The sequence below is a fragment of the Scyliorhinus torazame genome, chromosome 19 (assembly GCF_047496885.1).
Source record: "Scyliorhinus torazame isolate Kashiwa2021f chromosome 19, sScyTor2.1, whole genome shotgun sequence".
NCBI lineage: Eukaryota > Metazoa > Chordata > Chondrichthyes > Carcharhiniformes > Scyliorhinidae > Scyliorhinus > Scyliorhinus torazame.
In genome coordinates this window covers 74,163,408-74,179,690 of record NC_092725.1, presented here as the reverse complement: position 1 = coordinate 74,179,690, position 16,283 = coordinate 74,163,408, and the positions used below count along the sequence as shown (strand labels likewise).

Sequence of the window (16,283 nt, the reverse complement as noted above, 5' to 3'; positions counted from 1 at the left end):
AGGTCCCCTCCTCCCTCACCTTATTAAAAGTCCTCACGAGCAACGGGCCCAGCAGGTCCACATATTTCCTGTAAAGTTCAACCGGGAACCCATCCGGCCCCGCCTGCATGCTCCCCAATCCTTTAACCAGCTCCTCCAGCCCAATCGGCGCCCCCAAATCAGCCACCTGCTCCTCCTCCACCCTCGGGAACCTCAGCTGATCTAGGAATCGTCGCATCCCCTCCTGCCCCGCTGGGGGCTCAGACCTGTACAGATCCCCATAGAAGTCCCTAAATACCTTGTTTATTCTCACCACACTCCGCACCGTATTCCCCCCTCTATCCCTAACTCCACCAATCTCCCTTGCTGCCTCCCTCTTATGAAGCTGATGTGCCAGCATCCGACTCGCCTTCTCCCCATACTCATACGCCGCCCCTTGCGTGTGGCAATGGCTTTCAATTGCTCTACAGGCAGAAATGTGTCGTGATTATGTTACTGGATTGAAACGGCTGCAGTAAACCAAGTATTAGTACCACTTCAGAAATTTAAATTCAACCAAAATAAAAACCAGTAAGGGGCTATTGTAGTTGCCCATAATATCCTTTTAGGGGAGAAAGCCTAGAGTCCTTGCCAGACTCAGACAAGATCGGATGCAACGTGAAGAGCATGCTTTTCTTCAACTTCTCATCGCTATCCAACGATTCCTGAAGACAGTCAATATTTGTGCGAGGCCATGAGAACCAGATTGAGCTTGGCTGAAACACCCAGCACTTTCTCTGTAGACAAGTAAACACTTGTTGATTTTTATGTACGTGCAGCCAGGTTTCCAGTATCTTGATAAATTACCAAAATATGCTTTAAAAAAATTGTGGGGCAATTATAGCATGCGGATGGTGACGAAAGACTGCAGGGATCTGAAGCAATAATGAGGAATTGAACTAAAGAAAAGAGCATTAGACTGGGATGACCAGTTAAAATAGTGCATTGTGGACATTCTATTCGGGTTGCAGGGAGTGAACAAAGAGACGGGCAAAGCATGGCGAGAGGGAGAGGGGTGGCTATCGGGACTGGCTCTTTGCACAAAGGACGCTGGGAGGCAGGGGCCCAGAGGCAGGAAAGGAATGTGTAATGAGCCTATCAGAATCAGTGGCAGTCAGATTATATGACCAGGTCAAGGAAAGGGCCTATCGGAATCTTGTATTCGTGTATGTGGAACTTGATGCTGCATGAATGTATACGAGACCACATGTGTTGCCTCCCTTTGTCTCACTCGCTCTGGGAGTTTCAAGAGACAAGGGTCTCCTGCCTTCATCAGAGGGAGTGTAAGCTTGCAAGCTATTTGAAATAAACTAAAGGAATTTCTAAATCCAAACTCAGCTTTTGATCAAGACCAGACTGGACAGCAAGAACTCAATTTCTTCAACAATATTGCAGCCCCATCTTGTATCCGCCTTCCTCTTGGAATCACCTTTTAAGTATCACATTACAGGACACAGCATGGAAAATTAATGTACGAATATCATCCAAGGCCACTACTGTTCTTTAATCCTCTACTAGTCACACTCATCTGTTGTAGCAATACTCACCAAAATGAAATGGTTAGCAAAGCAACAAAGGCACAGAGAAGAAGAAACAGAAGGATGACGAGAATAGTTGTGATCACCACCATTCCTCCGGTCCTCCTGCTTGTGGGTGCAATGGCTGTGGGCTCAGATGCTGAAGACAAAAAAAAAAAAAAAGAGATTAGATTTGTCTCAACACTCGGGTGTCCTGAAATGGGGCTCCAAAGCCTCAGGGATAGGGGGTGCAGACAGGTCACACATCAAAATAAAAAAAGGTTATTAATTGTAATGTAAAGAGCGACATGGAGAAAAAAAAAAGACTACAGTTTAGTGCACAATAATGCCATGCCAAAGTTAGTTCGGCTTAAAGGATTTCAGGGTTAATGTAAAACAAATTCCATAATTTAAGAAGTTTCATTTCAAAGACCTCAAAAGAAATAATCCTCCCCATAATTATAATTGAAAGATTTCCCTGCGAACCTCCCAACCTGTAAGCCAGTACTGTCTAAAAACAAAAAAGGCAATATACCAAATTCAACTGTTTAGCAAGTTCAGGGGAGGTTACCGCACACATTTCAAAAGCTGTAGGCCATTTGGGTGTCAAGTCGAACCAGGTATTTACACAAGGCACATTCAATAGCGACGTTCAACAGAGACACATGTTTGCATGCCCTAACTGGATGCAAGTTTCACTTGTCAAGGTATTTATAAATTCATAATTAGTTCTGCAGCCTCATATCTGAGCCAAAGTGGTCCAACACAAATTCTCATCTAACAACCACCACATTCCAGAGATTTAAATGGTGCAAGAGGTTCATATGTCAATGACGTTTTGTGTGTGCCTGATTTAGTACTTTATTTATTAGTAATTTATAGAAACTTCTCCTTTTCAAATTTGTGTAGTACTATTTTAAAAAATTTTTTAAAGTGTACATGTTTACAAGAAAATTGGGCCTGCAAAGCAATCAAATATTCAACCCATCCAAATTGGGGAAGGTCATGAGGCCAGAGCAGTTCAAAATATTTAGTTCAGACAGATAAAAATCAAGGGATTTTGGTTATGGGGAGCAGAATTCCGTGCTCCACCAGCTCCAACCTTTGAAGTCAACTAAAATAAAATCCATTCATATGTAAAATAACTGCCAATTTGCTATCAAAGTCAAAAGTCAAAATTCATCCCAATTTCAGTTAAGATAAAAAGGTTACTCTGCTTTTCAACATACGAGGCATTGACTTTATACACATACACAAAGTGGTTCCAGAAATTCAAACATAATTTAACCTCAAAAGAAATAATCCTCCACATAATTATAGTTGAAAGATTCCCTGCACACCTCCAACCTGTAAGCGAGAACTGAAATTCAAGTATAATAAACCTACGCAAAGCAGAACAGAGAGACTCAAACACAGCTCTTGCTCTGTCGAGACAATACTGACCTGTACCAGTGGTTAGACCAGTTAGAAGATGGTAGCCAGTTTTGGATTTAAGTGTACGGCTTTTAGGAAGCATGAGAAGACTGTGGGAAATAAAATTTAAAACATGGTACTAGGGGAAAGGATTTTGTTGAAAGACAATAGAAAATTAAAATGGATGAATAAGAGAGAAGAGAGAGAGAGAGAGATAAGTCTAGACTCCAGTTGTAAAGTCAACATCAGGCCTGGTTACAAGGGTGGACTTGAAAGCTTGGTATTGAACTCATCAGAACAAAGGCATTTTGACTTTCATAGGCTGACAAGATTGGTTAATTTTAGTTGAGGGCGGAGTTGAAAGGGAAAAAAATGGTACATTCCAAGCTTGCACTACTGATTAGCCAGATGCTATCATTCCAAGCTACTGCTTGCTAAACTGAATAGATAATCAAAGAGCACTTACCTAGTTTAAGGGTGATGGAGTCTGACCAGAGCGTTTCATCAATATACCCATTTGTAGAAGAGTTTCGTACAGCATACTTGAATCTGTGATTTTACAAAAAGTTAAACATGAATGCACACAGTAGTTTTACCAGCCTCATTTTGAAGTAATTGAATACCTAGTCAAGGTCTACATGCCTCCATCTACAGCAATGCACTCTACTACACCAATATACTCTTCCAGATATGCGAATTTAAAAACTGCGCAAGTCATTATACTTGTGAACTTGGGAGTTCCTACCCCCACCTGGGGGTGGGGGAATCTTACAGGTTCCACAACAGGTTATTGAGGAATAGATTTTCAGCTAAGTTCTGGCTCAACATCCATACCTGGGTCTGAAAGAGACAGTTTAGATGGAATTAGGTCAATAATTTGATGTCTGTACAATTATATTCACTGTAGTCCAGTTGTTTTGTACAAGTAGGAAAGGCTCGTCTGCTGCAACTGGTACAAAATGCATACCCCCGTTTCCACGGAGAAAAGATTGAAACCTTCTTACCTGTACCTGACACCTGCAGTAAGTGGTGCATTACAACTTTCTGGAGGGTTGTCAACTTGGCTCAAACACTGGACATCATTTCCAATTCTGCACAGATATTGATTAATCTCGGCTTGGATTGTCACAGGATCCGTGCTCACCACGAAAGGCGACGATGTACAGGCTGGCTTGCCAAAGCTTGCAGCCCGGTAGGGCCCAGTGGCTCCTCCTGCTGTTTGCTGATAGGTCATTATTGTGCTATTGCCAATTTCAGTTGGGATTGCTGCAAAAGAAAAAGGGTTGTTTGGCTCATTTTCTCTTTGAAAATCTCAAGTTGCATACAAAAACATGAATGCCCAAAAGTAGCAAATTTTGAAATAGAAATTATCAAAAAAGGTAGATTGCTCAATCTCCAGGCTAGAGAAAACAATCAATCATAGACTAGGAAATAAGTGTAAGAGCAGGGGCAAGTCATCAACTTCCGCCAATAAAATTGTGTTTTAAAAAAAAAAAAAATTTTTTATTAAAGATTTTCATAACATATCAATAACAAAATAAGAAAAAAGAACCCAACAGGGTTAAGTACAAAACACAATCTAAAAAAGCAACCCCCCAAACTCCCCCCCTGTACATAAATAATAAACATTAACACCCCGACTTAACACAACAGGTGTATATACACCCCCTCAGACCCTTCCAGTGTAAATAACAAACAAAAATAAAGTAACCCCCCCCCCCCCCGCCCTGCTGCTGCCATTGACCTATGTCTATCGTTCTGCCAGAAAGTCTAAGAACGGTTGCCACCGCCTAAAGAACCCTTGTGCCGACCCTCTCAAGGCAAATTTCACCCTCTCCAATTTAATGAACCCTGCCATATCGCTGATCCAGGATTCCACGCTTGGGGGCCTCCCATCTTTCCACTGAAGGAGAATCCTTCGCCGGGCTACCAGGGACGCAAAGGCCAGAATTCTGGCCTCTTTCGCCTCTTCTGCCACCCCAAATATTGCGAGCCCCCAGCCAGGTCTGACCCTGGATCCTACTACCCTCGACACGGTCCTCGCTACGCCCTTCCAAAATTCCTCCAGTGCTGGGCATGCCCAGAACATATGGGTGTGATTTGCTGGGCTCCCTGAGCACCTGACACACCAGTCCTCACGCTCAAAGAACCGGCTCATCCTTGTCCCGGTCATGTGTGCCCTGTGCAGCACATTAAACTGTATGAGGCTGTGCCTCGCGCACGAAGAGGAAGAATTCACCCTCCCTAGGGCATCTGCCCACGTCCCCTCTTCGATCTTTGGGGCAGCACGGTAGCATTGTGGATAGCACAATTGCTTCACAGCTTCAGGGTCCCAGGTTCGATTCCAGCTTGGGTCACTGTCTGTGCGGAGTCTGCACATCCTCCCAGTGTGTGCGTGGGTTTCCTCCGGGTGCTCCGGTTTCCTCCCACAGTCCAAAGATGTGCAGGTTAGGTGGATTGGCCATAATAAATTGCCCTTAGTGTTGGGTGGGGTTAATGGGGATAGGGTGGAGGTGTTGACCTTGGGTAGGGTGCTCTTTCCAAGGGCCGGTGCGGACCCGATGGGCCGAATGGCCTCCTTCTGCACTGTAAATTCTATGATAATCTTCTCTCTCAACTCATCCTCCCACTTACCTTTCAACTCCACCACCGAGGCCTCCTCCTCCTGCATCACCTGGCAAGTTTCCGAGATCTGTCAAACTCCCACCCACTCCCGAGAGCATACTGTCCTGTACGGTGTGTGGAGGTAGCCGCGGGAATTCCACCACCTGCCGTCTGACAAACGCCCTTACCTGTAAGTACCTGGAGGTGTTCCCCGGGGGGAGCCCGTACTTCTCCTCCAGCTCACCCAAGCTCGCGAACTTCCCGTCCACAAACAGGTTCCCCAACTTTCGTATCCCTGCCCTGTGCCACTCCGAAAATCCTCCACCTGTTCTTCCTGGGGCGAACCGGTGGTTCCCCCATAATGGGGTCCACGCTGAGGCCCCAACTTCCCCCCTATGCCGCCTCCACTGCCCCCAAATTTTGAGGGCCGCCACCACCACCGGGCTCGTGGTATACCTCCTTGGAGGGAGCGGCAGCGGCGCCGTAGCCAGTGCCTCCAGACTCGTACCCATACAGGATGCAGTCTCCAGCCTCTTCCATGCAGCCCCCTCCCCCTCCATCACCCACTTGCGCATCATCGTCACATTGGCAGCCCAGTAGTACCCACAGAGGTTGGGCAGCACCAGCCCCTCTCTCTTCCCCCCCCCCCCCCAAAATCCCTACTCCGCTCCAGGAACACCCTTCTCACCCTCAGACTCCCTTGCGCCCACACAAACCCCATTATACTCCTGTTAACCCGCCTGAAAAAAGCCTTCGGGATAAACACGGGGATGCACTGGAACAGGAACAAAAGCCTTGGGGGCACTGTCATTTTGATTGACTGCACCCTACCCACCAAGGACAGCGGCAACGCGTCCCACCTCTAGAACTCCTCCTCCATTTGCTCCACCAGCCATGTAAAGTTAAGCCTATGCAGGGCCCCCCAGCTCCTGGCCACCTGGACCCCCAAATATCTGAAGCTCCTCTCCACCCTTTTTAGTGGGAGCTCGCCAATCCCCCTGATGCACAATCAATACTCTGGAGACCACGAGGAGTCATATTGATTCAGCTTTAATCAGATAGAACTGTACCCAGCAGCGATATTACAGAAGTGAAGGCTGCGGGGACGGCATTGGTTCTTATACCCCGCCTCTTCAGGGCGGGGCTATGTACATTACCCAATGGTAGACCCAGTGGTCTAGCCAATGGTCATTCACCGCTCAGGTACTGCAATACCTGGTATTACCACATTCACCCCCTGTTAAAAAAGGAGCCAGCAGGGTGATGGCCAGTGTTACTGTCGCCTTTTCATGGTAGGACCAGGTATTGCAGGTACCATGCTGTCAAGGGTAACGGAGAAAGTTCTTGTGTTGTTTATTTTTTCATGGTGCTGCAATCAGACAATTGGGTGGCCTGGTTGTCCTACTGGAGCGTCTAAGTTTTAGCGGCGATCCTGGTGAGGGCCCCCGGCGGTTGTGACTCCCGGAACGTGGTGTCTTCCTCGTGGAGCTCCGGCGGGCACCAGGTCCCGAAGGGAGACCGTATCTTGCCGACCGTCGGGGAACGCTACGTAGGCGTACTGGGGGTTGTCATGCAGCAGGCGGACCCTCTTGACCAACGGTTCCGACTTGTGCGCCCTCGCATGTTTCCGCAGCAGGACGGGTCCGGGTGTCGCTAGCCAGGTTGGGAGCAAGGTCCCAGAGGAGGACTTCCTGCGGAAAACAAGAAGATGTTCGTGAGGCGTCTGGTTTGTGGTAGTACATAGCAGGGACCGAATGTAGTGATGGGCCACTGGGAGGATTTCTTGCCAGCGGGAGACTGGGAGATTCCTGGACCGAAGGGCCAGCAGGACAGTCTTCCAGACCGTTCCATTCTCCCTTTCTACCTGCCCGTTACCCCGGGGGTTGTAGCTGGTCGTCCTGCTCGAGGCGATGCCTTTGCTAAGCAGGAACTGGCGCAGCTCGTCACTCAAAGGAGGACCCTCCATCACTGTGGATGTATGCGGGGAAACCCAACAATGTAAAAATACTTTGGAGGGCCTTGATGACGGTGGTTGTGGTCATGTCTGGGCAGGGGATGGCGAATGGGAACCAGGAGTACTCGTCAAACACGTTAAGGAAGTAAGTGTTGCGGTCGGTGGAGGGGAGGGGGCCTTTGAAGTCCATGCTGAGGCGTTCAAAGGGACGGGAAGCCTTTTCAGATGCGCACTCTCTGGTCGGTAGAAGTGCGGTTTGCACTCCGCGCAGATTCGGCAGTCCCTGGTGGCTGTCCTGACCTCCTCGATGGAGTAGGGCAGATTTCGGGACTTAATGAAATGGAAGAACCGGGTGACTCCCGGGTGGCAGAGGTCCTCGTGGAGGGCTCGGAGGCGGTCTACTTGTGCGGTGGCACAAGTGCCGCGGGATAGGGCATCAGGAGGCTCGTTCAGCTTCCCGGGACGGTACAAGATCTCGTAATTGTAGGTGGAGAGTTCGATCTTCCACCGCAAGATCTTGTCGACATGAAGGCCACCGACCGTTGGTCCGTGAGGAGAGTGAATCTCCTGCCGGCCAGGTAATGCCTCCAGTGTCGCACAGCTTCTACTATGGCCTGAGCCTCCTTTTCGACCGAGGAGTGGCGAATTTCGGAGGCATGGAGAGTGCGGGAGAAGAAAGCCACGGGCCTGCCCGCTTGGTTGAGGGTGGCGGCCAGAGCTACGTCGGACGCGTCGCTCTCGACCTGGATGGGGAGGGACTCGATGGCGCGCATTGTGGCTTTTGCGATGTCCGCTTTGATGCGGCAGAAGGCCTGGCGGGCCTCCGTCGACAGGGGGAAGGTTGTGGATTGGATCAGGGGTCGAGCCTTGTTGGCGTAATTAGGGACCCATTGTGCATAGTAGCTAAAATAGCCTAGGCAGCGCTTTAGGGCCTTGGGGCAGTGAGGGAGGGGGAACTCCATGAGGGGACGCATGCGTTCAGGGTCGGGGCCTATGACTCCATTTCGCACTATGTAGCCTAGGATGGCTAGAAGGTCGGTGCTAAACACGCACTTCTCCTTATTGTAGGTCAGATTCAGGAGGCGCGCGATCTGGAGAAATTTACGGAGGTTGGTGTCGTGGCCCTGCTGGTCATGGCCGCAGATGGTGAGGTTGTCAAGATACGGGAATGTTGAGTGTAAGCCGTACCGGTCAACCATTCAGTCCATCTCACGCTGGAAGACCGAGACCCCGTTTGTGACACCGAAGGGAACCCTTAAAAAGCGGTAGAGCCGCCCATCTGCTTCGAAGGCAGTGTATTTGCGGTCACTATTACGAGGGGTAGCTGGTGGTAGGCAGATTTGAGATCCACCGTGGAGAAGACCTTGTATTGTGCAATCCTGTTCACCAGCTTGGCAATACGGGGGAGAGGGTACGCGTCCAGTTGCGTAAATCGGTTGATGGTCTGGCTATAGTCGATGACCATCCTATGTTTCTCCCCGGTCTTTACCACCACTACTTGAGCCCTCCAGAGGCTGTTGCTTGCTTCGAAGACCCCTTCCTTCAGCAGCCTTTTGACCTCGGACCTGATGAAGGTCCGGTCCTGGGCGCTATACAGTCTGCTCCTGGTGGCGACGGGTTTGCAATCCGGGGTGAGGTTTGCAAACAGGGAAGGCGGGTCGGCCTTAAGGGTCGCGAGGCCGCAAACAGTAAGGGGGGGTATAGGGCCGCCAAATTTAAAGGTCAGGCTTTGTAGGTGGCATTGGAAATCCAGTCCCAGAAGGGTGGCTGTGCAGAGATGCGGCAGCACGTATAGGCGGAAATTGCGGAATTCCCTGCCATGGTTGGTGAGGTTCGCGACGCAGAACCCTTTTATCTGCACCGCGTGTGACCCGGAGGCCAGGGAGATCCTTTGTTGGGTCGTGTAGGTGACCAGAGAACAGCGCCTTACCGTGTTGGGGCGGACGAAACTCTCCGTGCTCCCGGAGTCGATGAGGCACGACGTCATGTGGCCGTTGATGGCAATCGTCGTGGTGGCCTTCGCTAGCGTTCGGGGCCGCCTCTGGTCCAGGGTAACGGAGGCCAGCCGCAGCAAGGAGTTTAGGTCGGGCAGCGTGTAGTCAGCTGTGCTGGGGGCTTGAGGCCCCATCCAAGATGGCGCCGGCCATGGATCGCACATGGAGTCCGGGGACGGGGACTCCGAAGAGAAATGGCGGTGCGCACTCCTCCAGCATGGTTGCCGGGGGGGGGGGGCAAAATGGCCACGGCTGCAACGCTGCCTGGAGGGACAAAGGCTGCGGTGCGTGTTGGGCCGGCGGGGCTGGGAAAAAGGAGTGCGGTGGGCCTTGGACAGTCGGGACTTGAAAAAACAGCTGTGGTTGAACAGCAGGGGCCTGGAAAAACGGCTATGGGTACTCGCTGGATACCACGGCATCCGCACGGGCTAGGCAGACCGCGGCATAGTGGCCTTTCTTGCCGCGCCCTTTGCAGGTGACGGTGCGGGCCGGGTAGCGGACGCGCGGGTGATTCGCCTGGCCACAGAATCAGCAGCGTTGGCCGGCGGCGGTAGCGGGGCGCCTTGCCGCGCAGGCCTGCAGAGTTAGCGGGCAAGTCTGCAGGTTAAGTGGGCAAGTCTGGGGGGCTGCCGCGGCAGGGTGCCACGCAGGGGCGTACGTAAGGGCGTTCTTGTACGCCACGTCCATGGACCCTGCCAGGGCCCGGGCCTTGGTGAGGCCCAGTGTGTCCATTTCAAGGAGACTTCGGCAGATGTCGGGGGAAACCATACCTGCCACGAAAACGTCTCTAATTAAAAGTTCCGTGTGCTCGTTCCCCGTCACCGCTGGGCAGCCACAGTTTTGGCCCAGCACTATCAGTGCCCGGTAGAAGTCTTTGAGTGTCTCATCTGGGCTCTGCCGTCTAGCTGCCAGCAGGTGACCTGGATCAGTGGACGAATGTAATGTCCTTTCAGCAGCTCTATGGCTTTATCATAGTTCGCCACCCCTTCGATCAGGGGGTAGATCGCCAGGCTGACCCGCGAGCGTAGGTGGTGTATCTTCTGCCTTTCCGTGGGGGTGTCGGCAGCCATATCGAGGTAGCTCTGAAAGCACGCTACCCCCACTCTACCCTATCGAAGGCTTTCTCAGCGTCCATCGCCACCACTATCTCCGCCTCCGCCTCCCTCGCCGGCATCATGATAACGTTCAAAAGCCTCCCGCACATTCACGTTCAACTGTCTCCCCTTCACAAACCCCATCTGGTCTTCATGGATGTTCTGCGGCACACAATCCTCAAGGCGAAGACCTTCGCCAGCACCTTGGCATCTACATTTAGCAAGGAAATCGGTCTGTAAGACCCACATTGCAGGGGATCCTTGTCCCGCTTCAGGATCAAGGAGATCAGTGCCCGAGACATCGTCAGGGGTAAAGCCCCCCCTCCCTTGCCTCATTAAAGGTCCTAACTAACAGCGGGCCCAACAGGTCCATATATTTTTTATAGAACTCGACCGGGAAACCGTCCGGCCCCTGTGCCTTCCCCGCCTGCATGATTCCCATCCCTTTGGTCAGCTCCTCCAACCCAATCGGGGCCCCCAGTCCCGCCACCAGTCCCTCTTCCACCTTTGGAAACCTCAATTGGTCCAGGAAATGGCCCATCCCTCCCTCCTCCCGTGGAGGCTCGGATCGGTACAATTCCTTGTAGAAGTCCCTGAAGACCCCATTGATGCCAACCCCACTCCGCACCACACTCACTCCCCTGTCCTCAACTCCCCCGATCTCCCTCGCTGCTTCCCGCTTTCGAAGCTGATGCGCCAGCATCCAGCTTGCCTTTTCCCCATACTCGTAAATCGCCCCCTGGGCCTGCCTCCACTGCACCTCCGCCTTCCTGGTGGTCACCAGGTAGAATTCGGCCTGGAGGCTACGCCTCTTCCTTAACAATCCTTCCTCAGGCTCTTCCGCATACCTCCTGTCTACACTCACCATCTCCCCCCACCAGCCTCTCCCTCTCCACCCTGCTCCCTCCGCTCCTGGTGGGCCCTAATGGAGATCAGCTCTCCCCTCACCCCCGCCTTCAGCGCCTCCCATACATCCCCACTCAGACCTCCCAGTTATCGTTGGTCTCCAAGTACCTCTCTATACTTCCTCGGACCCGCTCGCTCACCACCTCATCCGCCAACAGCCCCACCCCCAAGCGCCACAGCAGGCGCTGGTCCCTCTCCTTCCCCATCTCCAAGTCCACCCAAGGCAGGGCGTGGTCCGAAATGGCCATTGCCGAATACTCAGTATCCTCTACTCTCGCTATCAACGCCCTACTCAAAATGAAAAAGTCAATTCGAGAATAAGCCTTATGGACATGAGAAGAATGAAAATTCCCTAGCTCCCGGCCTTGCAAATCTCCAAGGTCCACCCCTCCCATTTGGTCCATAAATCCCCTCAACACTCCAGCCGCCACCAGCTTCCTACCCGTCCTAGACCTGGAGCGATCCAGTGCCGGATCCAACACCGTGTTAAAATGTCCCCCCATTATCAGGCCCCCCACTTCCAAGTCTGGGATCCGACCCAACATACGTCGCATAAAAACCCGCATCGTCCCAGTTCGGAGCATACACATTGACCAGTACCACCCTCTCTCCCTGCAACTTACCACTTACCATTATGTACCTGCCGCCATTATCTGTCACAATGCTCGACGCCTCGAATGACACCTTCTTTCCCACCAAGATCGCCACCCCTCGATTTTGGCATCCAGCCCCGAGTGAAACACCTGACCTACCCACCCTTTCCTCAATCTTACCTGGTCTGCCACCTTCAGGTGTGTCTCCTGGAGCATAACCACATCCGCCTTGAGCCCCTTCAGGTGCGTGAACAACGCGGGTCCGCTTGACCAGCCCATTCAGTCCCCTTACATTCCAGGTTACCAGCCGGATCAGGAGGCTACCCGGCCCCCCTCCCCCACCGACTAGCCATGACCCCTCCTCGGCCAGCCACACGCCCGCACCCCACACCCGGCCCATTCCCCACAGCAGCATACCCCAGTCTCGACCCCCACCCCCCCCCCACTCGCTCCAGCCCCTCCTTGACCTTAGCAGCAGCAACTCGATTCTCCCCCCCCCCCCCCCCGCCACCCCAGGCTAGGACCCGTCCTAGCTGGTTTACTCCCCCCCATTGCACTTCCGCAAGTCAGCTGACTCCTGCCACACTCCGCCTCCCCTTCGACTCCTCCCATTGTGTGGCACACCCTCCTCTCCCGCTCCCCATCCACAGGCTCTCCCCCTCCCCCCCTCTGTTCTAAGCACGGAAAACAATCCTCGCTTCCCCCCCCCGGGCCCCCCCCCCCCCCCCCCCAGTCTTCGGCACGAGAAAAAAATCCCGCGCTCTCCACCTACCAGGCCCTGCCACCTACCAGGCCCTGCCACCAACCAAAACAGTGCCCAACCCGCCCCAACCCAAAAGAGAAAAACACAGAGAAAAAGAAACCCAAAACAATGCAAAGCAGCGCCCCCCCCCCCCCCCCGCCGAACCAAAAATAGGCATAACATATCCACCGCAGTCCCCAATCGCCCATCCCAACCCTCAGTCTGTGTCCAGCTTCTCGGCCTGAACAAAGGCCCACGCCTCCTCCGGAGACTCAAAATAATGGTGCCGGTCCCTGTAGGTAACCCACAGTCGCGCCGGCTGCAACATGCCAAACTTCACCCCCTTCCTGTGCAGCACCGCCTTCGCTCGATTGTACCCGGCCCTCCTCTTCGCCACCTCCGCACTCCAGTCCGGATATATCCGAACCTCCACTTTCTCCCACCTGCTGCTCCGCTCCTTCTTGGCCCACCTGAGCACACACTCCCGATCAACAAACAGATGGAACCGCACCAGCACCGCCCACAGAGGCTCATTAGCCTTGGGCCTCCTCCCCAACACTATGGGCCCCTTCCAGCTCCAGGGGCCCCTGGAAGGACCCCACTCCCATCAGCGAGTTCAACATGGTGACCACATAGGGCCCCCACGTCCAGCCCCTCCAGCAGGCCCAGAATCCGCAGATTCTTCTGCCTCGACCGATTCTCCATCTCCTCGAACTGCTCCTGCATTTTTGTGGAGCGCCTCGTGCGCCTCCACCTTTACCACCAGGCCTAAGATCTCGTCCTCATAGTCAGAGATCTTTTGTCGAGCCTCTCAGACGGCCCAGGGGGTGGCGATCCGTGTCTCCAGCAGCTTATCAATAGAAGCCTTCATCGGCTCTAGCAGGTCCGTTTTAATCTCGAGGCAGCGCTGGATACCCTCCTGTTGCTCCTCCGCCCACTGCCTCCACGATGCCTGGTCTCCGCCCGCCGCCATTTTGTCCTTCTTCCCTCCTCCTCTGGTCCACCACCACCTTTTGTCGCCCCACTCCTAGTTAAAGCCATATACTGACGGGAGCTATTAGTAACTCCTTCCCACACCGGGAAACGTCGAAAAAGTGCCCTTGGGGGCCCTGAAAAGAGCCAAAAAGTCCGTTTTTGCAGGAGCCGCCGAATGTGCGACTTAGCTCCGCATAGCTGCAACCGGAAGTCTCGAGGGGGAATCCTTTTGGCAGTGTTCGCTTCACCAATCTGCCACAAAAAGTCTGTGGAAACTCCTGAAAAAGGTCTAAGTGTCTGTTCAGACGGGAGCTGCTGAATGCACGACCTACTCCTCCATGGCCACCACCGGAAGCCTCGTCCCCACTTCTTCAATGGCCTTGGTAGATCTTTTCACAGTTGTTCCCTCTGCTGCTAGAATTCACCTTTAATAAAGGCCCTCAAGTCAGCTTGCAGCCTCTAAGCTTGCCCTTCCCCCGCCTGCATGGTGGAAGAGGCCTTGTTTATCCTGCAGTTAAAGCCAAATCTTCTACTGTTTCTGCCGGGTCTGGTAACCAAGAGACATACCACTCCTGGGGGACACTGTCGGGGGAATGTTGCAGTCTTCTTCCCACACCGGGAAATGTCAAACAAATGCTGTGGGGGCCCTGTCCAAAAGTCCGTTCCAAGCGAGAGCTACCGAACATGCGACCTAGCTCTGCATAGCCGCACCCAGAAGTCCCAATAAAATTGTTTAATAATTAACTAGCACACAAGGTGGGTTTAAAAGGGGGGGGGGGGGGGGGGGGGGGTGGGAAACATCAGATTAAGGACTCATGGTCCTTTTGTCTGAAGCACAACTATAAAATATAATAATTTTTATTGTCACAAGTAGGCTTACATTAACACTACAACGAAGATGCTGTGAAAAGCCCCTAGTCGCCACACTCTGGCGCCTGTTCGGGTACATAGAGGGAGAATTCAGAATGTCTAAATTACCCAACAGCACAACTTTCGGGACTTATGGGAGGAAACCGAAGCACCGGGAGGAAACCCATGCAGACACAGGGAGAACTTGCAGACTCCGCAGTGACCCAAGCCGGGAATCTAACCTGGGACCCTGGCACTGTGAAGCAACGGTGCTAGCCACTGTGCCACCCAGAAGTCTCATCAGATTTCTGAAAAGCAATTGCTTAGCAAACAGCTTTATTAAAATTAGCATTGTCCAGGACAGTTATTTCATTAATGGGCATGATCAGCACGTTTCTTTGCTCTTAATCACTAATTTGAGAAGGTTAGTTGCAGCTCTCCACCCTCAATAGAAAACAATTTGTTCAAGTCTGGATGTCGAAGAACTTAAGCCACTTTTTGTTGTTCATCCAGGAGAGATCAATCATGAAAACTCCTTATTAGCTCATTTAGAGGTGCCTGAAGACCAGGCAGGATCCAACTATTTCCCTGACAAATCCAGAACTTGAGCAGAAACTTCCTCTACATATCATGGGAAGACTGAAGCCATTCATTCCATTCTCTTGCTGCTGGCTCAGTCAAGAGAAAAGGTCAATTTGCTTTCAAACTTGGGCGTCACGTTTGATCTGGAGATAAGCTTCTGACCTCATTCACACTGTCACTACGATCCTCCATTTCAAAAAATAGCAGGAAGATATACTTCTATAGCAGTTTTCACATTTAAGTACTTACACAGCCAATTAGCTGGGCAACAGTAGCGCATCTGACCCCAGATCAGAAGGTTGCGTGTTCAAATTACCTCCGACTCCAGAGTTATTCCGCAGCTAATTACAGGATTTTACTGCAATTTTAAATGTCGCTTGATGTGTTGACATAATGTAGGAAATGCAGCAGCCAATATGGCCACAGCCAGCAATATGAACATATATGCTTTTGTGATGTTGATTGAGGGATCAATGTTGGCCAGGATATTGGGCAACTTCCTGCTCTGCTTCACAATAATGTCATGGGATTTTTTAAACATTAGCCGAGCAAGCAGCTGAAATCCCCACAACAGTTCCGGACTACCCTCCTCTTAGCTCCTCATCTGCTGCTGAAGCCCTCTTGCATGCAATGGACTAGACTATTCCAACACCTACATTTGGACAGATACATGGATAGGAAAGGTTGAGGGATATGGGCCAAATGGGTTAGTTTAGATGGGCTTTTTGGTTGGCATGGACCAGTTTGGGCCGAAGGGCCTGTCTCCATGCTGTAGATTTATGATTCTGGCTGGTCTCGCACATTCTGCTCTCCAGAAATCAAACAAAACTCTGCCACCCATGTCTTAATTTGCATTAAGTCCCATTTACCATTGGCCCTGGTTCTTGCTGAGCTAGTGTCTCCCAGTCAAGCTACATAAAATTCTCAACTGGTTTGTGTCTCACCACCAACCCCTCCCACTCAACTCTTTCCTCCAGCCACAACTCATATCTGCACTCTCCAAATGAATCACTGCACCATTGGTGACCACACCTTCAGATGC

General features: G+C 51.8%; 1 protein-coding gene across 1 annotated transcript in view; it reads right to left on the bottom strand.

Annotated features, from left to right (window-relative positions):
* The window catches only part of LOC140396224 (uroplakin-3a-like), a 42,127-nt gene that overhangs the window by 12,889 nt on the left and 12,955 nt on the right, over positions 1-16,283 (bottom strand). The window contains exons 3-5 of the mRNA XM_072484544.1: positions 3,953-4,214; positions 3,415-3,497; positions 1,566-1,695 (exon numbers count right to left, since the gene is read on the bottom strand). Of these exons, the coding sequence (XP_072340645.1) occupies positions 1,566-1,695; positions 3,415-3,497; positions 3,953-4,214 (475 nt within the window). The remainder of the gene's footprint in view (positions 1-1,565; positions 1,696-3,414; positions 3,498-3,952; positions 4,215-16,283) is intronic.